We start from the raw sequence: 24,837 nt of genomic DNA, 5'->3' as shown, positions 1-24,837 counted from the left end.
TGACGCTGCATCTTGTTCTTCACATTATTTTAATTCTTTTACAACATGATCCATTTTCTTTTATTGCAGTGGGGAAAACCCGTTTGCTACTGTCAAGCTGCGCCCCACCATGACCAATGATCGATCGGCACCGGCTATACGATGAGCTGAATCCCTTAATTTAATTTTAATTATTTTTCTGTATCCTCTGTTATGTTAAATAATTTCTCTCTTCCCATTTTTTGTTTTTGATCTTCGAAATGATTTGAGCATCTTCATCCGGAACAAAAAAAAAAATCACAAAAATAAAAAAAAAATGTGTACACGATACGATCGCTAGAAGAGAGCGCCGTGTTTGATTGAGGACTCTTATTTCCGTGCTGGTTGCCAATGTTATTGAGCAGGAATAATTATTGCGGTGAATAGGTTTATGGACAAAGAACGGTCTTCATTGTTAGCACTTTGCTCGCATGTCACAATATCAAGCTTTATGAAATAATGAGCTGGGACAGGGACCCGATTTCGCCTTTGGAAAGTGTTCTTAGGGCTTGTACCTGGAATGCTGCCAATATTTTGCTTTTCTAACACCTCATTCACATCCAAAGATAGATTTTACATTCGCATTGGCTTTTTCGTAGCCCTAACTTCACGTCTAACAGTAACCCCCTGCTTGTTCAGTGTCTTGACCGATCATATGCTATTGATTTTCAATTCAACAGTGTAGTCTTTGCATCAGACACAAAGGGGTTGTCCAGCCTTTGGGTGCTGTAACCGCAGACTTGTGAATCCTCTCAGCGAGCACAGTGCACACTGACAGGATTCTCCGGGTACGGACGGGCGTGTGTATGCGATTGCGATTTTGCATAGTCCCGGCCACATTCTGATGACTTAGCCGGCCTCGCTCAGTTCACTTGTATTGGGCGATGTCGCCCTTGTCTATTCAGAGAGAATCCTAACCGTACGCACACTGCGCACTGAGCATTCACAAGTCTGCAGTCACATAGTGTCTGCAGACTTGCATCTTAACCCTGCTGTTGTCTTCTTTCTGGGGAGACCGATTTAGAACTTTGGTATTTTTTGAGGTGTTCAAGATGCGGTTCTGAAACTTGTGGTTGATTGACTTAAATGAGCATGGGTCGGTCGGCCACGGGTTTCAGAGCCGCATCTTGAATATTTTAAAGAATATTGAAGTTCAAGGTCGGTCGTTTTTGACCGAAGACAACCGCAGGGTTAAGACTGAGCATTCCCTTTTAATAATTGGCAATAAGGAGCGACTAGGGGTGATGTAATGTACAACAGCCATCACTGCTAGCACTCCCAAGGGTTTGTTCACACTTTGCATTTTTGCTGCAGTTCTTTTCAATGTGGTTTTTCATGTGGAGGGGGATGAATCATTTTTACAGAAGCAGCAAAATATAAGAGGATGTTTTTTTGTTTTTTTTTAAACCACAGCAGGACAATTCTTTTACAGCTTTTCTTGTTTTGTTTTTTTCTTCCCATTTAATTGAATACATAAAAATGATATAAAAACGAGCATTTTTCCCCAAAAAACTGAACATACCCTATTGTCTCTAATGCAAGTATTCAATGTGTTTTGTTACTTCAGGTCTTCGTTACGGTAATGTGTAAGAATAGATGCAATGCCGCCTCCTCTGACATTACTTCTCTGCAGTTATGCTCCATAGATGTCCTGTCAGTTTTCTGAATGCTTAGCTCTGTATAACCCCGCCCACACCACTGATTGGCTGCTTTCTGCTTATGCACAGGATTCACACAAAAAAGCTGCCAATCGGAGATGGGGGGAGTGGTTTCACTACCTGTCATCAGGTTTATCAGTGTTTAATTATCCTGCTGGAAAAATAGTCATTTTATAAAAACTACAGAACGCAGCCCTGTAAGTGACCCGTCCCTGCAATCAGGGTCTTCGCCCCTACATCATGCTGCTCTCACATTAGGTAGAAAAAAAACCTGGTGACAGATTCCCTTTAAAGATCTAGTTTACGGAGTGAAAAAAAATAACCGACCTTGTATATGACATAAACCTGGAAGCTCACTGTTAAAAAGAAAGTAAAAAAAAAAAATCCTTAAATACGTATTAAGCTAAGGGTTATTAATGTTAAAACGGGACTGATTCCATCCAACCAGCAGAATTATGATTGTAGCTCTGAAAGTGACCGAATGTAACTCAGGACTCATACACTAGTATATTAAATGCTAGGTAGTTTTACTTTTTATATCTGTTTGTAACTGTAAAATGATGTTTGAGTGAACATGTCCCCGAGAAATCTATGCAGTCTGTATTGGGGAGTTTAACTCCATCAGTGACCTTATATTTCATTCTCCTTTTTCTGAACACAACCTCTGTGTCTAGTCCGTGATATATTATCTCTGGTTAGGTTTGAGCCTCCAATTTATTTTTAATGCGTATCCATTTGAATGGACCTTGGTGGTGCAGCACTACCGCTGTCCATTAATATCAATGGTGCCTCTTTTATATGTAAGGCCCCGGGGAAAGCGATGCTTACAGCAAATGATGCTTACAGCAAATGATTTGATCAAGCCTGTGTGTGCTGCCGAGTTCGACCCAGGACTGTACATGTAGCTATTACACACACTGATCTGGTGACCATAGTGTCGGCTTTGTTCTGGTTTCCCAGAGTCATTTAGTTATTGTTCCATATTAAGGGTGAAAATTTGAGTTGTTCATTTGTCCTGACAGTGCAGACCAAATGCACATGTACTGCAAGGCCTGTAAAGGCTTATGTCACGATCTGCTGAGTGTGATTTCTCCTTTTATGTATTTATCTTCTCCGTTATGACAATATATACATATCGGCAAAAAATTATGTTACTTTCATATAAGGTCTGCAGGATGCAGCTCCCCCGCTGGTGGGAGGCTGCAACTTCCAGCCTCTCAGCCTGCGGCGGTTCAGACTCACAACGGTGAGAGAGCCGCAGGGTGCAGACCACTTACATATACCATTTTCTTTCAGTGTTTTAACGCTTCCACACTTGGCAATGAGTTGGTTAAGTTATTTTGATTGTTATATTACTGATAACAATAAATGCCTTTATATAAAGATATATATATATATATATATGTAAGTATATGCAAAAAACTGTGACTTCATAAAAAGGAATATATGTTTCTTTGAATGAAATCAGAAAACACTTGGCTGTAAGATCTCTGAAAAAAATAAATATTCTCGTATAAAAACGACTTCTGTCTATGTTTAATGATCGCTACAATTCTGTCGTCACATCCAGCCCGACTTACGGTTTATCCAACCTCACTAAGAACTATTGATCCCCATTTTATGGAAGAATCTGGGAACATATTAAGGATTTTAACCCAAATATTCAATCATTAGATTGGCAAGAAGAAGAGTATTGGAAGAAATAGCAACTACATCACCAGACTACACTAGGTTTTTTTGTAGTCTGTTACCATAGAGACAGAAAAAAAATTGCTGCTTATTTTGAAAGCCGTTACCTATTATTATTATTTATTATTATAGAGCCTTTTATTCCATGGCGCTTTACATGTGAGAAGGGGTGTACATAATAAAAAAACAAGTACAGTAATCTTAAACACAGGTCACAACTGGTACAGGAGGAGAGAGGACCTTGCCCGCGAGGGATCACAACTAGTGATGAGCGAGTATACTCGTTGCTCGGGTGGTCTCCGAGCATTTGTGACGGCTCGGAGATTTAGTTTTTGTCGGCGCAGCTGCATGATTTATGGCTGCTAGACAGGCTGAATACAGGTGGGGATTTCCTAGCAACCAGGCAACCCCCACATGTACTCAGGTTGGCTAGCAGCTGTAAATCATGCAGCTGTGTCAACAAAAACTAAATCTCTGAGCAGTCACAAACGAGTATGCTCGCTGATCACTAATGACAACCTACAATGGATGGGTGAGGATACAGTAGGTGAGGATAGAGCTGGTGGTGCAGCGGTTTGGTATATCGGTGGTTACTGCAGGTTGTAGGCTTGTCGGAACAGGTAGGTCTTCAGGTTCTCTTTGAAGGTTTCTATGGTAGGTGAGAGTCTGATATGTTTGGGTAGAGCGTTCCAGAATAGGTGGGATGCGCGTGAGAAATTTTGTATGCGATTGTGGGAAGAGGGGAGTCGAGAAGGAGATCGTGTGAGAGGATCGGAGGTCCAATGATCTGTAATACCGGACACAGTCCGTGGAAAAGCATATATAAACATTTCAATCTATACCGTTGTAGATCTGTTCTCATCGAACAAATTGCAAAATCGTATGAAAACCTTGTTCAAATGCAGTTTCAGTACTGAATTCGTCCGAGCCGTCAATCTCAAGATTAAAGCTGTTTTTCGATGCTGCTCACTTCTTCATGGAGGAGAACTGTGCCAACGAGCCTTACAAGCCCACTCGTGGGTATTGTGCACATGACTTGTTCATTAGAACAGGTCACAAGCCCGATAAATGGCCATCATGCACTCATCCCAGAAGATGTTGAAGGTCATCAGCCCTATTACCTTCCAACGCGGAGGGGAAACATGCCGGATAACCACTCGTCTACAATAAAGAGTCATCGAAGGTTTAGAGATGGGAAAAAATCAACTACTTTAAAGGACCGTTGGAAATTTTTTCATCCCCCAGATCTCCAGAGATTATGAGGCTACCGAGTGTACCTCTCAGGATTCATAGCAGCATGTTCAATTCCCGTCTGGGGCCAGATGTTGAATACCATTGACTACGTTAGATCCTGTACCTGCTGCTGCCAATTGGGTATTAAGAAAGGACGAATGTTCTCACTGATCTCACAGGTGCAAAATAATGATGCAAACCAGCCACTCACAAACCTACCAATTCTTGGAGGGTGTGGTTGTGTAGTATTAAACATGAACCCAGCTGGAGCTTGTATAGGACCCCAGTCACACTGATACATGTGATGGACAATGTCTGCCTTACAGCCTATTGATGATGCCCATACTATTAGATCAGGCGGCTGCCCAGCACTATATTAGCGCACCCCACAAAACTGACGCCACAATTCACCCAACCAACACTAAAGGGCCTGGCTGCATCCTGCAAAAAATTGGGAAAATGTGCAATAGAAAATAATGTTTATATTTTGGCCAAAATATGCAAGCTCGCAACCCATGTCGAGGGTCCTCATATTTATGAGTCCTGATACTAAAATTGAAATCTGCTGCTAGAAAAGGACACAAATTCCAAAAACACACACACAAAAAAATTATTTTTCACCTGTGCTGCTCCTGCCTTCATCGTGGGGGTCTGGTGCATCATGCTAGTGTATTTGCAATCTGAAAAATGACATGTCCTATCAGATGGTGACTATTCCTAGAAATCACTGGCGACAGTGGTGATGTTAGTGAGTTAGGTGTCAGTCATGCACCTATTTCTACTCAATAGCCAGGTTTCCCTCTTTTCTCCTAGTTCCTTTGCCCTTTGCTGTGCAATATGTCAGGCATCATAATATAACACCACAGGTAACCGGTTGTTACAGTCATGTTGCCTTCCTTTCGGGGAGGATAATGTCATGCTTGGAAGCAAGGAGGATTCCCTTTACCAGGTAGCGCACCTACATGCAACACATTCTGAATCCAGGCCAGAAGGGGGAGCTCAGGACTCGGATTCAGGAGAGCTTCCACCAGATAGATATTCTGGTCTGGAGGAGGAGTTAGGAAGTCTGTTGGAGGGAGGGAGGAGTGAGAGCAGATAGTGGGGCCGTGCAGCCACGTGTGAGCTGCAGCTCCAGGAACGGAGCAACCAGGCAACCCCCACATGTACTTATGCTGGCTAACAGATATAATCATTCAGCTGCGGCAAGAAAAACTAAATCGTCGAGCACTAAAAAATACTCAGAGGACCCCCGAGCATGCTCGAGAAATCTCGAGTAACGAGTATATTTGCTTATCACTAATGATAACCTGAAGGGTTGGAATGTTAGTGAGCACCTGAGGAACGAAACACAGGAGAAGGAAGGAGCATAGAGGTGAACTGTGACCAGGCACCCTCTGAGCTGTAGCGCGGGAAGCGGCAGCCCACGGTTGTGTTGAACACTAGGTCGCACAGCAGAACCGGAGGACAAAGGACTTTATCTGATTTGTCTGCACCCACACCTGAAGGTGCAGCAGTAGACAAAGAGCCCGGGTCATGACGGAGACCCTGTAAATAGGTTTGCACTGCCCATCTTATGGGTAGCTGTCCCAGGACAGGAGAGATAGGACTATCAGAAAGCCACAGGCAGTAAGGACCTTGCATATGAGCGCGAGTAGGAAGGCTTACAAACCTCACCTGGGAGAGGGATCCACCTTTGCCTTCAGGCCGGCCAGACCATATCCCCACCTGTTACTGGTACCCTGGACTGTGACCTGATACCACCAGTAAACCAGGTAAAGACGGTACAAACTTGTGTCCTCCGTTTATTTGCCGGCATTCACCACCCCTGCCATACACCTTGGGAGCTCTGGGGACTCTGCTTCACCTGTGGGAAGCGTCACCATCTTTGCTGCAGCAACATCACCCCAGAGGACCCCTTTAAGCAGCGTCGGTCACCTCTGACCGAGAACCACAGGTGGCATCACCAATTTTTTCCACCTTAAAACTCCCTTTAAAAACTATCCCTTTTACTTGGGCACCCAGGGCCACGGACCGAGTCAGGGCCACGGACCGAGTCGCTGCCACTGTGACCTCCCCTTTAATTGCGACCGGACCCGGTACCGAGTGCCCCTAGGCCCTGGCGGCCGTCTCAATAACTTGACAGGTGCTCCTCAACGACCTCATCATCCAAGGCCTTTTAAGGTTGATTTAGACTCACTTGGTACCTTGGTATTTAGTCAATGTTGTGTTCAGATACCATTTGGAGTTTACCACCTTCCAGATTTTTTCAGCTACAATCTTCTCTGCAATTTCCTGTGTGTCTGCATCTACTTCTCTATCTGCTGATTTAACCCATTGTCTGCTGTAGGAATGGCCAGCTGTTATCAAGAGACTTTTCACATTACGCTGCAATGATCTCTGTGAGCTCCTGTGGTTTATGCACTCTGTATTTACTTCTCCTTAGAACTGACGATTAACCTATCGTCTTCCGTATGCATTACGAACTGGCATCGATACAGTTCACATTACACTGCAATTATCTCTAAAATTGCTGTGGGTTCTACAACCTACATCTACAGCCTGGTTTAGGCCTACCATTTAACCCTTCATCTACTGTTTTTTTCTACATCTCTGGCTCTGTGGCTTCCTGTGTTTCCTGCTCTGCTTACCTGCCATCCTTCATAGCCCATTGGTCCCATCCCCCCAACACTCTGCTATTGCCCTCAGTCTGTATGGCCCTAGGTAAGCGAATGCTGTGGTCAGTGATTAGCTGAAGTGGTTTTGCGCTGGTGCAATGTAAGTACAGACCAGCAGAGAACAATTAACCAGTAGAATTGATTTGGGAGGGGGAATGTGAGTCAGATTTTAACTGCGTTGACTCACAGACAAGCTGGAGGAGGCAGAGTGATTCTCTGGACTATGTTCTGCTGAGAAATACTCTATCCTGGAACTCATACGGATGTTACTTTGACACATATCAACTACCCAACATTCTGCGAACCAAGTGCCCACCTTCATGGCAGCAGAGTTCTGTTGTGAATTCTGTGGCAGAGCTCCCTCCTGTGGACACAAGTGGTACTTCGGCTGATTCTCTCTGTGAGCTTCCGTTGGTGGAGGAGAGTGGTACTGCGGCTTCTGAGTTTCCTTCCTCAGGTGATGTGGTGATGTCGTTAGGTGCTGCTCTATTTAACTCCACCTAGTGCTTTGATCCTGGTTTCCAGTCAATGTTCTAGTATTGGACCTGTCTCCTCCTGGATCGTTCCTGTGGCCTGCTGCTCTGCATAGCTAAGTTCCGCTTTTGCTATTTTGTTTGCTGTTTTTTCTGTCCAGCATTGCTTATTTGTTTTTTCTTGCTTGCTGGAAGCTCTGGGACGCAGAGGGTGTACCTCCGTGCCGTTAGTTCGGTACGGAGGGTCTTTTTGCCCCCTTTGCGTGGTTGTTTGTAGGGTTTTGTGTTGACCGCAAAGTTACCTTTCCTATCCTCGCTCTGTTCAGAAAGTCGGGCCTCACTTTGCTAAATCTATTTCATCTCTACGTTTGTCTTTTCATCTTAACTCACAGTCATTATATGTGGGGGCTGCCTTTTCCTTTGGGGTATTTCTCTGAGGCAAGGTAGGCTTATTTTCTATCTTCAAGCTAGCTAGTTTCTCAGGCCGTGCCGAGTTGCATAGGGAGCGTTAGGCGCAATCCACGGCTGCCTCTAGTGTGTGGTTGGAGAGGATTAGGGATTGCGGTCAGCAGAGTTTCCACGTCTCAGAGCTATTTCTATATTTTTGGGTTATTGTCAGGTCACTGTATGTGCTCTGACTTCTATGTCCATTGTGGTACTGAATTACCAGATCGTAACAGAGTTCCTTGGCCCTTTGGAGGTAATATCCCTGGTCACCTTCTGGGTTGTTTCCAAGTCTTCTGACTAGATGGTCCAAACTAGCTGTTATTTCTGTATAGAAGAGATGTAGCTTTTGACTATCCTCTTGTGAATGGCACTGTAGACTGAGACGGGAGAGGCATTGTGGCCTGGACACTAAATGATGGTGTGGCCTGATCAGAACAAGGTCTCTCCTATCTGTTTTGTGTGGTCTAAGTTTTCTGCATTCACATAACCTAGTTTGGAAATAAATGTAAAGGCTTCTGTGGCCTAAGACAGCAAGGAGAGGCTATTGTCTGCACTGGAAGACCAAAGCGAGAGCACGTCTCATGAATACATAATCAAGACAGTCCATAGTATACTGCCATTGATAATTGCCTGCTTCCTGTGTAGCAGTGAGGTTGCATTTGTTATTGATAACTGCCTACTATTGAAATGAGACTGTTTCTGTTACTCTACTACCTTCAAACTCTGTGCCTCCTAGAGGTATAACCGCCAAATGCTATGCTTTCTATCAGTGCAACCACCAATCTCTATGCCTCCTAGTGGTGTAACCACCAAGCGCTATGCTTTCTAGTAGTGCAACCACGAAGCTCTATGGCTCCTAGTGGTGTAACCACCAAGCGCTATGCTTTCTAACAGTGCAACCACGAAGCTCTATGGCTCCTAGTGGTGTAACCACCAAGCGCTATGCTTTCTAGTAGTGCAACCACCAAGCTCCATGGCTCCTAGTGGTGTAACCACCAAGCGCTATGCTTTCTAGTAGTGCAACCACCAAGCTCTATGGCTCCTAGTGGTGTAACCACCAAGCGCTATACTTTCTAGTAGTGCAACCACCAAGCTCTATGGCTCCTAGTGGTGTAACCACCAAGCTCTATGGCTCCTAGTGGTGTAATCACCAAGCGCTATGCTTTCCAGTAGTGCAACCACCAAGCTCTATGGCTCCTAATGGTGTAACCACCAAGTGCTATGCTTTTTAGTAGTGCAACCACCAAGATCTATGGCTCCTAGTGGTGTAACCACCAATCGCTATGCTTTCTAGTAGTGCACCCACCAAGCTCTATGACTCCTAGTGGTGTAACGACCAAGCGTTATGCTTTCTAGTAGTTCAACCACCAAGCTCTATACCTCCTAGTGGTGTAACCACCAAGCGTTATGCTTTCTAGTAGTGCAACCACCAAGCTCTATGCCTCCTAGTGGTGTAACCACCAAGTGCTATGCTTTCTAGTAGTGCAACCACCAAGCTCTATGCCTCCTAGTGGTGTAAGCACCAAGTGCTATGCTTTTTACTAGTGCAACCACCAAGCTCTATGCCTCCTAATGGTATAACCGCCAAGTGCTATGCTTTCTAGTAGTGCAACCACCAAGCTCTAAACCTCCTAGTAGTATAACCGCCAAATGCTATGCTTTCTAGTAGTGCAACTCCAAGCTCTATACCTCCTAGAGGTGTAACCACCAAGCTCTATGCATTTTAGTAGTGCAACCACCAAGCTCTACACCTCCTTGTGGTGTAACCACCAAGTGCTATGCTTTCTATAAGTGCAACCACCAAGCTCTATGCCTCCTAGTGGAATAACTGCCAAGTGCTATGCTTTCTAGTAGTGCAACCACCAAGCTCTATGCTTCCTAGTAGTATAACCTCCAAATGCTATGCTTTCTAGAAGTGCAACCACCAAGCTCTATACCTCCTAGTGGTGTAACCACCAAGCGCGATGCTTTCTAGTAGTGCAACCACCAAGCTCTATACTTCCTAGTGGTATAGCCGCTAAGTGCTATGCTTTCTAGCAATGTAAATAACAAGCTCTCTGCCTCCTAGTAGTGTACTATCAAATTATTTGCTGCTCAGTAGCATAACCACCAAGTTCTGTGCCTCCTAGTAGTATACATATCAAGCTTTGTAGCATAACCACCAAGCTCTATGCTTCTTGGTAATATATGTATCAAGCTTTGTGCCTCCTAATAATATACGTATCAAACTTTGCGCCTCCTAGTAGTGTTGCCACCAACCTTTGGGCCTCCTAGTAGCATACCCAACAACCTTGTGACACCTACTGATGGAATTACCAATCTTTGTGCTTCCAAGATCAATGGTTCCTAATAGTGTAACCACCACGTTTATAGACTGTTATGTTACCGCAAAGCTCAGGAAGTTATTGTAAGTAAAGTCCATCAATGGCGAAGGTTGATGGAGGACCCTGGAAATAAATTTTGGTGAGGCCCCTACTGTACTTCTAGGAACCAGGACCCTATATGATTACCTGTCACAGCAGCATTTAGGAGAGGTTGTAAATCTGCCAAGTTTTGTAGCAATAATCCCTAATCATACATCACTTGATTAATTTGTTAATCCTAAATTGGGAAAAGGAATTAAAATCCACTGTGTGAGTTGTACAAGTTTCCTAATGGCATGCGTAGAATAATCTACTACTATATATGAGGCTGAAGAGTCGGAAAGTCTGTCGGCTACAAAATGCTTCCAGTGAGTGCGCCTCGCTATCTCAAAGTAAATTTGGCAACTTTTTCTTGGAAATATTTTAATCAGATAATGTGACGTGTGAAGCTACCACTTGCTCTGCTGGTATCAGAAATACAACAGACGGCTAGAGGAACGTATGGAGCTTTCTTCATCGTTTCCCTCCATACCCTGGACAGAATGAATATCCTGCTCCTTACAACATCTGTGTTCTTCGTTCTTGCTCTTGGTGCAGCTCAGGAAGAAAAATCAGGGATTGGACCTAAACCGAAGAAGTACAAAGCCCCCAAAATCAAGGAAGATCATCATGTCCTTGTCCTCACAAGTTCCAACTTTGCTCGTGCCCTGAACGAAAATAAGTATTTATTGGTGAAATTCTGTAAGTAGAATGGGATTATTCTATTTTTTTTAACAATTGTATTACAAAGAATGGTAATGTTCTTATTTCATAGTTTCTGAAAAATCTAATTTGCTGTTGTCTTGCTAACCAGTAAACAGAATACAGACTGCTGTAAAAACTGACTGTATTCTGCTGAAGAAAACCACTTCTGCCAATCTTTTTATAGGGGATATATTATGACTGAAGAAGGGTAATGGCGCCACTATGGACAGTGAGCTGTTTTTACCTTGTAGCAGAACTCTTGATTGGGACTGAGCTGCAATACCTGACAAGGGCTGTGTACAGGAGTGGCGCTGTGTGTGGGGGGTCAGGAGGGAGGTAACTCTCAGGGCGCATTCTGACGTCTGTACGAATCGGTCCGAGATCAGACCACAATGCACGAACTGCTATAACGAGTGTTATAGCTTCATGTATTTCTATGAAACTGTCATTCTTGGGTCAAGAGACGCTCCACCAGTCTGATCTCAGACCGATTTGTATGGACAGAAAAAAAAAAATGGGTATGAACTGGGATATAAACAGGTGTGCATGCAGCGTGTAGGCGCACATTCACACTAGCCACTAAACAGAAGACAGAAACATAATGATTAAATGCCCTGTAGTAAATAAATAGCAATAGTGCACGAAAATAATATACGGTACTTAGTTAACATGTTTTTTTATTTAAAAAAAATGCGAAAGCCATCCAACCTCATCACGGTGACCATAAATGGGACAGTCCTAACTCGAATATTAAAAACCTTCCTGTTTGTCAAGTGACATGCAAGTGGACAAGGGCTGAGATGGACTGAGCCCAAATAGTGGACACACGGCCTAGAGAGACCACATCAATAATGCCCAGCTCAAAAGAAAGTTAGGACTCCCCCAGTTACGGTCACTGTGACGAGGCAGGATGGATTTCACTTTTTTTTTTTTAAATCAAAAAACATGTTAACTATTTAATCATTATGCTTTTGTCTGTTTTTTTTAGATTTGTGTGGACGTCTGAATGTGCCGTTAAATAGGGAAAATGCTGATAATGCAACTGCCTAGTACCGTTGTAGGTAGAGATTGAGGAAAAAAAATTTGTCACAGATGAGATACAGCCCTATAATTTGTCAATTTCCATCTATCCTATTCGGAAAGTCGCATTCTACAACCATAGAAAGTAAATGTTCTCAAATGAACGGCCAAACCATGTAATACATGGATGGACTCCCTATTCCGGCCTATTAGATGGGGGAAGCAGGATCTAACTTCAGTACTGGCCCTTTAAATATACAAAAAAAATTAACAGATTTTGTATAGGATCACTGTGATTTGTACATTCATTCATAATGTTCTGCACAAATCATGATCTTCCACGTGCATGATCTTAAAATGCCGCTCATACAAATATTTATCCAGGTCTTTATTGTAGTATTTGCTCGTGTGATAAGAGTCCCGTTAATAATAATGTTATAACGCTTTGATGTTCTGTCCTTGTCTGACCTTGACTGTCTCCGCTCATTGACTTCAGGAACCTGATTCTGCTGCTCCGTCTAATACATAAATATCTTATTTTCTAAATAATTTAACTTTTCCAGAACTTTTTATATCTAACAAATTCCATGTATTCCTATGCAACTTTGTCATTTATACCCTTTCGAAAATTTCTTCCCTTTGTCGAGATTCTGAGGCTTTTATTGAGCTTCCCCGCCCAATGTCCATCATGTTCCCACCTCAGACTGTATGTTGTTCATTGCATTCATATACATTAATAGGCCGCAGGTCCCCCTCAACATGAGTGGGTGACATTACTGTAATATGCATGGAGGCTTCCCAATTCTTCCCCCAACCGATGAGGAGTTGAGGGATCAGCCATGTTGAATTTCAATGCTCGATCCTTTTGTTCTCGGGTAGGCGAAGCCATCAGAGGTGTCTTGCAGTAGATTACTCTGCTCGCCCCATTCCCATCTTGTACACCTCTCACATATCCACTGGACACATCATACATGTACAGTTGATGGTGGTCTCACCAGTTGATCTCAGGATTGGGTCTCCATCGCACTCTGTGGTCAGTGTAGAGGTGGTCAGCACTTCCATACAAATGAATGGGAAGTTCAGTTCCCTCTCTATTAAATGGGCGTCAGGGCCATGTTAATTTGTAGGCTCATGTGATTGGGACCATAAATGGAAACTGATTTGTATACCATGGATTGGTATGTGTTTATGGGCAGAGGTTGACCCATTTAAGGCCGGGATCATAGCACATTTTGGCTACATAGGTGTCATGTCGGACGCTGTTCACACTAGGGCATCCGACAGACAGCGGTAATTCCACATTTGTCCACTATACGCTCAGTGGCGCCGGCTAGATTTTATACAGGTTATCCGGGGTCAATCTGGCTGGTAATCTGGTTGGAAGCTGGGTCACGCCCGTGGCCTTTAAATAGTCATTCTGGACATTGGGTGTCGTCAATTATAGCTTGTGTCTTGTGCCTGGTGATCTCGGTCTGGAGTGGTGGTCTAGGAGAAGAAATATCGTATCTGGTGGTGTATGATCCTTTGTCATATTTTTCCTTCCTATATTTGTTTGTTTTGCCCTGTGCATATTATAGTGTTTTCCTGTGTGTCTGCAGCGTGGTGCGTTTTTTTAGTTTTCCCTGTCTGTGCTTTCTGTAGGGGTTGGTGTGTGGTCATATCACTGGGTGGCGAGTGGAGGTTTCAGCATAGGGCTGAAACAGGAGTCAGGGTCAGGCCTGGCGGCCCAGACAAGCACACCATCAGTGTAAATTCTGGGAGAGGGACAGACAGGGTTTTCCCTAGTCTGAGGGATATCGCAGGGGCCCGGGTAATCAGCTTTAGTCTACCCAATACCCCCGTGACATTATAATCGGCGACGCCCAAAGTCCAGAATGACTATTTAAAGGCCACAGACGTGACCCAGCCTCCAACCAGATTACCAGCCAGATTAACCCTGGATAACCTGGATAAAATCTAGCCGGCACCACTGAGCGTATAGTGGGCAAATGCGGAATTACCGCTGTCTGTCGGACGCCCTAGTGTGAACAGCGTCCGACATGACAATAGGATGTTCAGATTTAGCCCTCAATGCACAATGAGGCCGACATCATCTCTCCATACCCCTTTCAGCCTCTGTTCTGGCTGTGTCCATTCTACAAAAGTAGTTGTCTGCTTGAAAAGATGGACGCCACTAAAATGGAGACCAAAAGTGATTCCATCAGTGCTTCAATTGGGGTCCGATCTGAATCCTGTTTTTTGGGTATTTCGACAGAAATACCCCAACGGAGTCAGGAAATGCTACATTGCCGGTAATCCAGAAGGTACAATTGCTGTGCGCACTCATTTAGCACACCGTGCATGTATAGAAAATGCAGCAAGTACCTCTAGAGACATCCCGTGTTTCCCCCAAAATAACACAGGGTCTTGTATTATATTTTGCTCTGAAAGATGGGTTAGGGCTTATTTTCAGGGGATGGCTTATTTTTTTCCATGAACAACAATCATTTATTCTTGAACGAAAAAAATTACACTTGATAAAATATAATCATGTTATCACACACACACACAGAGTACATACATACACATGTGTATACACACTGCACATACACATGTATATACACACCCTGCACATACACATGTACCGTATATACACACTGCACATACACATGTGTATACACACTGCACATACACATGTATATACACACTGCACATACACATGTGTATACACACCCTGCACATACACATGTACCGTATATACACACTGCACATACACATGTGTATACACACTGCACATACACATGTATATACACACTGCACATACACATGTGTATACACACCCTGCACATACACATGTGTATACACACCCTGCACATACACATGTATATACACACACTGCACATACACATGTATATACACACACTGCACATACACATGTGTATACACACTGCACATACACATGTATATACACACTGCACATACACATGTATATACACACACTGCACATACACATGTATATATACACCCTGCACATACACATGTACCGTATATACACACTGCACATACACATGTGTATACACACACTGCACATACACATATATACACACACTGCACATACACATGTGTATACACACTGCACATACACATGTATATACACACTGCACATACACATGTATATACACACTGCACATACACATGTACCGTATATACACACTGCACATACACATGTGTATACACACACTGCACATACACATATATACACACACTGCACATACACATGTGTATACACACTGCACATACACATGTATATACACACCCTGCACATACACATGTATATACACACACTGCACATACACATGTATATATACACACTGCACATACACATGTATACACACACTGCACATACACATGTATATACACACACTGCACATACACATGTATATACACACACTGCACATACACATGTATATATACACAGTGCACATACATACACATGTATATACACACACTGCACATACACATGTGTATACACACTGCACATACACATGTATATACACACGCTGCACATACACATGTATATACACACGCTGCACATACACATGTATATACACACGCTGCACATACACATGTATACACACACTGCACATACACATGTATATACACTCGCACATACACATGTATATACACACAGTGCACATACATACACATGTATACACACACTGCACATACACATGTACATACACACACTGCAGATACACATGTATATACACACTGCACATACACATGTATATACACACACTGCACATACACATGTATATACACACTGCACATACACATGTATATACACACGCTGCACATACACATGTATATATACACACACTGCACATACACATGTATACACACACTGCACATACACATGTATATACACACACTGCACATACACATGTATATACACACTGCACATACACATGTATATACACACGCTGCACATACACATGTATACACATGCTGCACATACACATGTATATATACACACACTGCACATACACATGTATATACACACACTGCACATACACATGTATATACACACTGCACATACACATGTATATACACACGCTGCACATACACATGTATACACATGCTGCACATACACATATATATATACACACACTGCACATACACATGTATATACACACACTGCACATACACATGTATATACACACTGCACATACACATGTATATACACACTGCACATACACATGTATATACACACGCTGCACATACACATGTATATACACGCTGCACATACACATGTATATATACACACACTGCACATACACATGTATACACACACTGCACATACACATGTATATACACACACTGCACATACACATGTATACACACGCTGCACATACACATGTATATATACACACACTGCACATACACATGTATACACACACTGCACATACACATGTATATACACACACTGCACATACACATGTTTATACCTCTACAGTCCAGGTGAGGGGATGGATTAACTACAGTTTTACATGTTAGTAATCCATTTTTGATTATTGGTAATTATAAGAAATCATCTCTCACATTGCTTATTTTAGACGTTGCTCTGTCTGCACCTTCGCAGACGGTGAAGGAAGAGTTCTCTATAGCTGCAGCACATCTCAAAGAAGAGACGACAGATATAAGATTTGGTCAAGTGGACATCACTGTGGAGAAGAGTCTTGGGAAAGAATTTGAAATTAAGGAGTTTCCGACTTTTAAACTTTTTGTAAATGGCGATAGGAAGAATCCAACGGAGTGCAAAGGTTTGTGAGTAACTGAGCACATACCGCGGGGGACCAATCCTCAGGGGCAATCATGGAGTTCAGATAAGGAGGTTGTCAACATATAATAATGCAAATAATACAGTTATCTAGGTATAGTTAAAGGGGTTGTTCACTACTTACATATTGATGATCTGCTCTTAAGATAGGTTATCGGTCGGGGTCCCACACTGGTCATCCCCTTTGATCAGCAGCCTTAGCAATAGATGGATACGGCTGATCTGTGGGAGTGCAAGACTCCCTTCTGATCGGACATTTATGACCTATCCTCTTTAATAAGTAATCATTCTATGTCAAGAGTTTAAAGGATTAATCCATGAACAGCCTTTCGCTTTCCCACAGCATATGTCACAAATGTATGGTCGCTGGGGGGGTCCCATCATCGGGACGTCCACTGATCACAAGAGCTGGGGTACCATATCCCCAGTGGGAATTGAGAGGTGATCAGTGCTACCACTCCATTCATTGGAGAGTCCTTCTTGCTCTGGACCTGTAGTAGAGTATTAGTTGGTATCAGGTCTGTGAAGTTGGTAAGCCAAACCTCTGACTCCGACTCCTCAATTTCCATGACACCGACTCCACCAAAATGGCTCCGACTCCACGACTCCGACTCCACAGCCCTGCCAGGGCTCCTACTCCTCAATTTTCATGACTCCGACTCCACCAAAATGGGCACCAACTCCACAGCCCTGCCAGGGCTGTAGAGTCGGTAAGCCAAACCTCCGACTCCTCAATTTCCATGGCTCCGACTCCACCAAAATGGGCTCCGACTCCACGACTCCGACTCCACAGCCCTACCAGGGCGCCTACTCCTCAATTTTCATGACTCCGACTCCACCAAAATGGGCACCGACTCCACAGCCCTGCCAGGGCTGTAGAGTCGGTAAGCCAAACCTCCGACTCCTCAATTTCCATTGGCTCCGACTCCACCAAAATGGGCTCCGACTCCACGACTCCGACTCCACAGCCCTGCCAGGGCTCCTTTTCCTCAATTTTCATGACTCCGGCTCCACCAAAATGGGCACCGACTCCACAGCCCTGCCAGGACTGTAGAGTCGGTAAGCCAAACCTCTGATTCCTCAATTTCCATGGCTCCGACTCCACCAAAATGGGCTCCGACTCCACGACTCCGACTCCACAGCCCTGATTGGTATGTAGGACCATATCTATGCAGACAGGAATGAAGGAGCTATGTTCCTTCTTCTGCGTGTAGATGATAAATATTGTTCATGGTCCAACCCCATTCTTTTATATTTGTAGGCGTTAGAACGGCCTCTGCCTTCGTGACATGGATAAACAGACGGATGGGACCCAGTTCAACGTTAATTAACAGCACGGACCATTTTGAGACCTTTATTCAGCCAGATAAAGTCTCTGTGGTTGGATTCTTGAAGGTAACAAACATATAAATGTGCCCTGAACGGATAAACTCCCCAAGATAAATTGACAGCCGGTGGTGGAGGAGACCTCTACTGAGCACGAGACGTCGTAAGATATCATCCTCCATGCCGACACTGTAAGGAGCAGCAGATCCTTGTGTGGATATAGCCTTATAGTGACAATATTTTTTCCTTTATCAAGTCCCATATGTATTGTTATATGTTGGGTTGATGGTTGTTCAGAAATTAATATAAAATCTTGTTTTTCCATCCTTATTTAACGTTTTATGAAACGGCTGCAGGATCCCGGCAGTAGTTTTGCGGATCATTTCTCAGAAGCGTCAAGAGATGTCCCAGAGTTTCCATTCGGTGTTGTAACCAATGAAGATGTTCTGCTACATGTTGGGATAACTCAGAACATGGCTGCAGTGTACAAGAGGGTAAGGAATGACCTCCCCAACGCTCTAGGAAAAACTCTAGGGATTTGAAGCAGTGATCATCCAATCGCCTGTGCTATATGTGCCTGTGTATAGTAGAAATCATGATCTCCTATGAACGTCGGCCACGAGCCGGCATTCACAGGAATATCGTATTGACAGGCACGGAGTTATCAGCAGACGCCCAGCTGTCTTGACAACCCAACGGCGCCCCTCAATCACATGACAGGGGTGCAGATGAGCGGAATGTATGACGCGCTTCCTGCCGGCGCATGTTAAATTCCGTTGTCCATGATTAACATTGGGATTTAGCTGGTTAACAGCCATGGGTGGAGCACATAATGACTGATTAAATCAGTCATCATGTGCAGGGAAAGATGTGCTCGGAGTGGAGCCCACAGCAAAGGCAGGGACAGGACCTTTGACGTAAATATACGTCAAAGGTCACTAAAGGGTTAAAAAACCAGCACACAATGTTGAACCTAGAATGACCTATTGTAAAACGCTGGATAGTCGCTGACAATATTTGTGTTCCTTTCTATGGAAGGATAACCCAGTCCACTATCTGATATCAGAAGAAGAAATTGAAAACAAAGAGGATCTGGTGCGATTAATCCGGACGTACATCATGGATGTGGTAACGGAGTATAACTTGGAGGTGAGTCAAGAGAGGAAAACTAGAACATAATTAATTAGGACCAGAAATGTTACTTTTTTCAGTTTTCGCTGATGCGTCGTGTACCCATTTCGTATTTTCCAGACGTCTGTGACTATATTCGATGTCCCGATAAATAATCACATCCTTCTCTTTGCATCAAAAACATCCGAGCAGTTTAGTGCAATGTATGAAAGTTATGAATCCGCTGCGCTGGAGTTCAGAGGAAAGGTTTGGACTTTTATAAGGCTTTGTATCGCTTTCACAATGACATAAAACAATAGAGAAAAACAGATTATTGTATTAATGCGCTTTATACAATAATAGCCACCAGGTGGCAGCAGCAGCACAGTCACTGATTGCCAATACTGCAGAGGGATCAATAAGTAAGAATCCGAAAACACCATTTTATGTTTGATGTATTTATGACCGGTCCTCACTTTTGGCTAATAAAAACTTGCACAACCATAACAAGGAAACCTATTTTTGTCCTGATAAGGTTTAGATTATGTAAAGCAATTTTTGTTTTTGTGGTTTTTTTTTTCCTGTTACTTCTTCCAGGCGCCATAGCTTTTTTTTTTTCCAATTCTTCCCTCCACATAGTCCCATGAGCGTTTATTTTTGTAGAGACGAGTTATAATTTTGAATAGTCCCATTCATTTTACCATGTAATGGACTGTAAAATAAAAATAAAATGCCCCCCCCCCAAAAAAAAAAAAAAAAAAAAAAATGCAACACAGCCATTGTTTTCGGGGTTCTGTTTTAGTGACACTCTTTGTCCAGTAATATTGACTTGACAATATAATTCTCCAGCTCAGTATGACTACATCAATATCAAACCTAATTTGTGGTGGGGAAAACCTGATAGTTTATTTTTCTTTTTTTAACTAGCGTTCAATAAAAATGTTCAGAATTTTATTTATTTAATTTTGGGCTATATATGCCATTTTGCTGCTTTTTGTTGCATTTTTTAGCGAGGGGCTGTAACTGAAAAGCGACAATTGTGGTAGTCTGATTTCTTTTCTCTTTATAGTGCTTACCTTACAAGTTAAATCATTTTCTATTTTGATAGGATGTTTATGAATTTAAAAACAATATATGCTTTTTTACATTTTTTTTTATTTTTTAACTGGAAAAAGAGGGGCAAACTAAATTTTTTTTTTTTTTTTTTTTTTATATTTGTGAAAATAATTATGTTTAATTATTTACCTTGTCTTTTAGTGTTCCATATTTGGGGGACTTAAGGTACCTTCACACTGAACAACTTAACAATGATATCGCTAGCGATCCGTGACGTTGCAGCGTCCTGGCTAGCGATATCGTTGTGTTTGACATGCAGCAGCGATCTGGATCCTGCTGTGCCGTCGTTAGTCGGAGCAGAAAGTCCAGAACTTTATTTCGTCGCTGGATCTCCTGCAGACATCACTGAATCGGCGTGTGTGACGCCGATTCAGCGATGTCTTCACTGGTAACCAGGGTAAACATCGGGTTACTAAGCGCAGGGCCGATGTTTACCCTGGTTTTTACCATTGTAAATGTAAAAAAAACAAACACTACATACTTACATTCCGGTGTCTGTTCCCCGGCGTTCTGCTTCCCTGCACTGTCAGCGCCGGCCGGCCGTAAAGCAGATTACAGTGGTGACGTCACCGCTCTGCTTTACGGCCAGCCGGCGCTCACAGTCAGTGCAGGGAAGCAGAACGCCGGGGGACAGACACCGGAATGTAAGTATGTAGTGTTTGTTTTTTTTTACATTTACAATGGTAGCCAGGGTAAACATCAGGTTACTAAGCGTGGCCCTGCGCTTAGTAACCAGATGTTTACCCTGGTTACCAGGGGACTTCGGCATCGTTGGTCGCTGGAGAGCTGTCTGTGTGACAGCTCTCCAGCGACCACACAGCGACGAAACAGCGACGCTGCAGCGATCGGCATCGTTGCCTATATCGCTGCAGCGCCGCTTAATGTGACGGTACCTTAAGGGGTAACGCTTCTCCTTGTGGAGAGTGACAAGCCAAGCCTGGCATGTCAGAGTGAGGAGACATATAGGCCATGCATGCTCCTCAGGTCAATATTGACTTTTTAACGAGCCTTGCGATATGATTTAGGATAAAAGCCAAGCCAGAATTTCAATTTGCAGAAATGGTGTTTCAGGGTGTTTGCCCCTCATCAGTGCAAAGTATGATATCTGATTTGGCTAGGTGAGAGGCTCTGGACAGTGGTCTAAGGTGTAATTTTCTCCTTGTGAAGAGAGCCAAGCCTGGCATGTTAGTGAGGAGACTTATAAGCCATGCGTGCTCCTTTGGGAAATTAAATATACAAATTGTCTCTTTAGAGAGGAAGAGGACTAGAACTCTAGCGCCACCTATTGTAAGCAGCGATTGTAAAAGTCAATATCGACTCTTTAATGGGATTCCTACAAAAATTGAAGCATTTTGCCCCAGAATACCAAGTGAGATGAGACTCAATCAAGTAATTATAATGAAAAATGTTATTGACTCACATAAAAAAAAGGGGTAAATATAAAAATAGTGACAAAAATGAATACAATTGGTGAAGACCAGGCAACACAGACCATCATAAATAGCATATATCCAAAATGTAGATGTGTCGCCCAGGAGGCCGGGGTACCCAGCACCGGACCAATGGGGTCTGTCTCTTAAGCGGGATGTCACGGGTGGCTTGACCCGGTGCTGTGGCCTCAGGCAATGCACAGTGTAAGGGGTATCGTGAGGGGACAGGCACTTACTTGATCAGCAGCAGGTTCTCCCAGCGGTGACGATCCCGATCCTGGATAGATGGCTATTGTCCAAATGAAAGTCTGAGGCGTTGAAACGTTTAACCAGTTTACTTTAACATAAAGGGATTTACAACCAGTCCTGTCACCGGAGTCTGTATGGGAACTCTAAATTACTTTGACCCTGCCGGGGTCTTCGCCTCTTATTGTACGCAGTTTCTGTGTGGCCCTGCTGCTGTATGTGAACTGGCTGCCGGCCCAATCTGTCCCCTCTGGGTCCTGGTTCGACGGGCAACCCGAGTCCTTTTATCGGCTTACCCCCTCCGGGAGTACCGCTGAACTCTGTGTCTGTTGCTGCGTCCGGCCCTAGTGAAGCTGATATCACCTCACGTTTTTCCGGTTGCTGTATTATATATAATGAATACAGCCACGGATCTGGTATCCGTCTTTGCGCCTGTTCTGGGTAGTGATTAATGCTACCCGGTTCTCCCAATATCCTTTTTCTCTGTCCCTTTTCTCCTCAGGCCGGTGATTTGGGCCTGGAAACCGTCATAGGGCTGTTAGAAATTCAGCTGTATGACCTCTCACTATCAGCTCCTTAGCCCAACTGCCAGTTTTTCTCTCAGACCAGAATGGATCAAGGGGAGTCTCTGGAGCTCCCCCTTCTGGCCGGAGGTGGTAGTGCAGTTTTGCTATCTTATTACTTGTATTTAGTGTCAGTAACTATTTTTGTGGCAAATACCCCTAGGGGTGCCACATAGATAAGGTTACAAACATCCATACTAGAGAGTATATTACTGCACAAAAATACTGAGAGACTCGCACACTGACAAGCAAGTCAAACATAGGTAGTGGAGTTGTCAGAGGGTCCTATTTTGTACAAGGTGACCGTGTACTGATATATTGGGAATGTGAAACCCCATAATACCTACAGCAGGACAGTCAGGTAAAATGTCCTGAACAAGGCCATATATGGAATAAAGTTACCCAAACTAATTGAATGTATATAGTGCCCTTGATGGTGCTATAGCAAAATGCTTACCCATGTGTGAATGGGATAATGGTGGACGTGAATGCCGCAGCCCCGACGCGCGTTTTCGCGTGATGGGCTTCCTCGTGGAAGGGGGGGGGGGAGGGAGGGCTGATTGTAAAAGTCAATATCGACTCTTTAACGAGCCTTGCAATATGATTTGAGATAAAAGCCAAACCAGAATCTCAGTTTGCAGACACGGTGTTTCGGGATGTTCCCTCTCATCAGTGCAAAGTATGAGATCTGATTTGACTAGGTGAGAGGCTCTGGATTTGGGTCAAAGGGGTAGTGTTTCTCCTTGTGGAGAGTGACAAGCCAAGTCTGGCATATCCGAGTGAGGAGACTTATAAGCCATGCATGCTCCTCTGGGAAATTAAATACGCAAATTTAGTAAAAATAGCGCTAATGACATTCTCCTATAAGGTCCAACCTTCCGCTGAGCTTCATAGGAGGATGAAGACGATGCCAGCGAAGATGCTAAACTCCAATAACACTTCTCTCTTATTCGTCCACCAGATTGTATTTGTAGTGGCTGACACAGATGAAACCCGTAATGGCCGAATCTTTGAATATTTCCGAATCACAGAGGTGGACGTCCCAGCAGTTCGCATTCTAAACTTGACAAGTGACATTAAATACAGGATGCCAGCGGATGACGTCACTTTTGAGAATATCAGAAGCTTTTGCCAGCGTTATTTGGATGGAAAAGCCAAGGTAATGTATATTCGGCTCCTGAAAGGCAAGTATGGAGGCCCTCTCCAAAAATATAGACTGCAGCTCTCCATTTATTATATATTTTGTTTCGGGACTATAGTACAGGATGTCTAGTTTACAGCCTGAGATATGTTTTATGTATTTGTTCTACCATCACAGTTGCCATGTAGTGAACAAGCCTGATTGCTGCAGTTTATGTATTTTTATTGCTATACTATTGGCCTACTAGTGGTCAATAGTGGTATTGAATAATATGTCGTTATGCGCTCAGGACTAGAGTTGAGCGACCTTGACCTTTTTAGAGTCGAGCCGGGTTTTGCGAAACCCGACTATGTCCAAAGTCGGGTCGAGTGAAATCGGCCGATTATGACGTAAAGTCGGGATCGACCGAAACACGAAACCCAATGCAAGTCAATGGGGCAGCATAGTCGGCAGTGAGTGGGGGCCAGGAAAACACCTAGAGTGGCCATTTTAATGTCAAAACCATCCATTCTTCTTAATGAAGCTTGTCAAGCGTAATTTACCTTATAATAATTGGAAGGCATTTGAAATTGGGGGTCATTTGGCTAAAGTTGTGGGGGGTAGGGCTGGTTCAAGTAATTAGTGGGCCCAGGAAATCTGGACCACGTCACGGCAGTGGAGCAGGGAGAGGTAAGTATTTCAACTTTGCAAGTGCTGTGAACCTGAGCAAGCAGGGGGGGCCCACTCGTTGGCATTGGCACTGGCACAGGGCCCCTCAAAGTACAGC

At 43.6% G+C, this 24,837-nt stretch overlaps 2 protein-coding genes across 3 annotated transcripts in view; both read left to right on the top strand.

Moving 5' to 3' along the window:
* The window catches only part of BAIAP2L1 (BAR/IMD domain containing adaptor protein 2 like 1), a 78,514-nt gene extending 76,996 nt beyond the window's left edge, over positions 1–1,518 (top strand). For both annotated transcript variants that reach the window (XM_069734244.1, XM_069734243.1), the window contains exon 14: positions 70–1,518. In XM_069734244.1, the coding sequence (XP_069590345.1) occupies positions 70–145 (76 nt within the window). In that variant the 3' untranslated portion in view covers positions 146–1,518. The remainder of the gene's footprint in view (positions 1–69) is intronic.
* A 9,385-nt stretch (positions 1,519–10,903) lies between these two features.
* Positions 10,904–24,837, top strand: part of PDILT (protein disulfide isomerase like, testis expressed) — a 42,724-nt gene continuing 28,790 nt past the window's right edge. The window contains exons 1-7 of the mRNA XM_069734242.1: positions 10,904–11,297; positions 16,916–17,122; positions 18,401–18,534; positions 18,822–18,959; positions 19,504–19,614; positions 19,717–19,842; positions 23,892–24,089. Of these exons, the coding sequence (XP_069590343.1) occupies positions 11,099–11,297; positions 16,916–17,122; positions 18,401–18,534; positions 18,822–18,959; positions 19,504–19,614; positions 19,717–19,842; positions 23,892–24,089 (1,113 nt within the window). The 5' untranslated portion in view covers positions 10,904–11,098. The remainder of the gene's footprint in view (positions 11,298–16,915; positions 17,123–18,400; positions 18,535–18,821; positions 18,960–19,503; positions 19,615–19,716; positions 19,843–23,891; positions 24,090–24,837) is intronic.

The sequence above is a fragment of the Ranitomeya imitator genome, chromosome 7, assembly GCF_032444005.1.
Source record: "Ranitomeya imitator isolate aRanImi1 chromosome 7, aRanImi1.pri, whole genome shotgun sequence".
Classification (NCBI taxonomy): Eukaryota; Metazoa; Chordata; class Amphibia; order Anura; family Dendrobatidae; genus Ranitomeya; species Ranitomeya imitator.
Note: the sequence above shows the minus strand (reverse complement) of the source record. Positions and strands in the feature narration are given on the sequence as shown.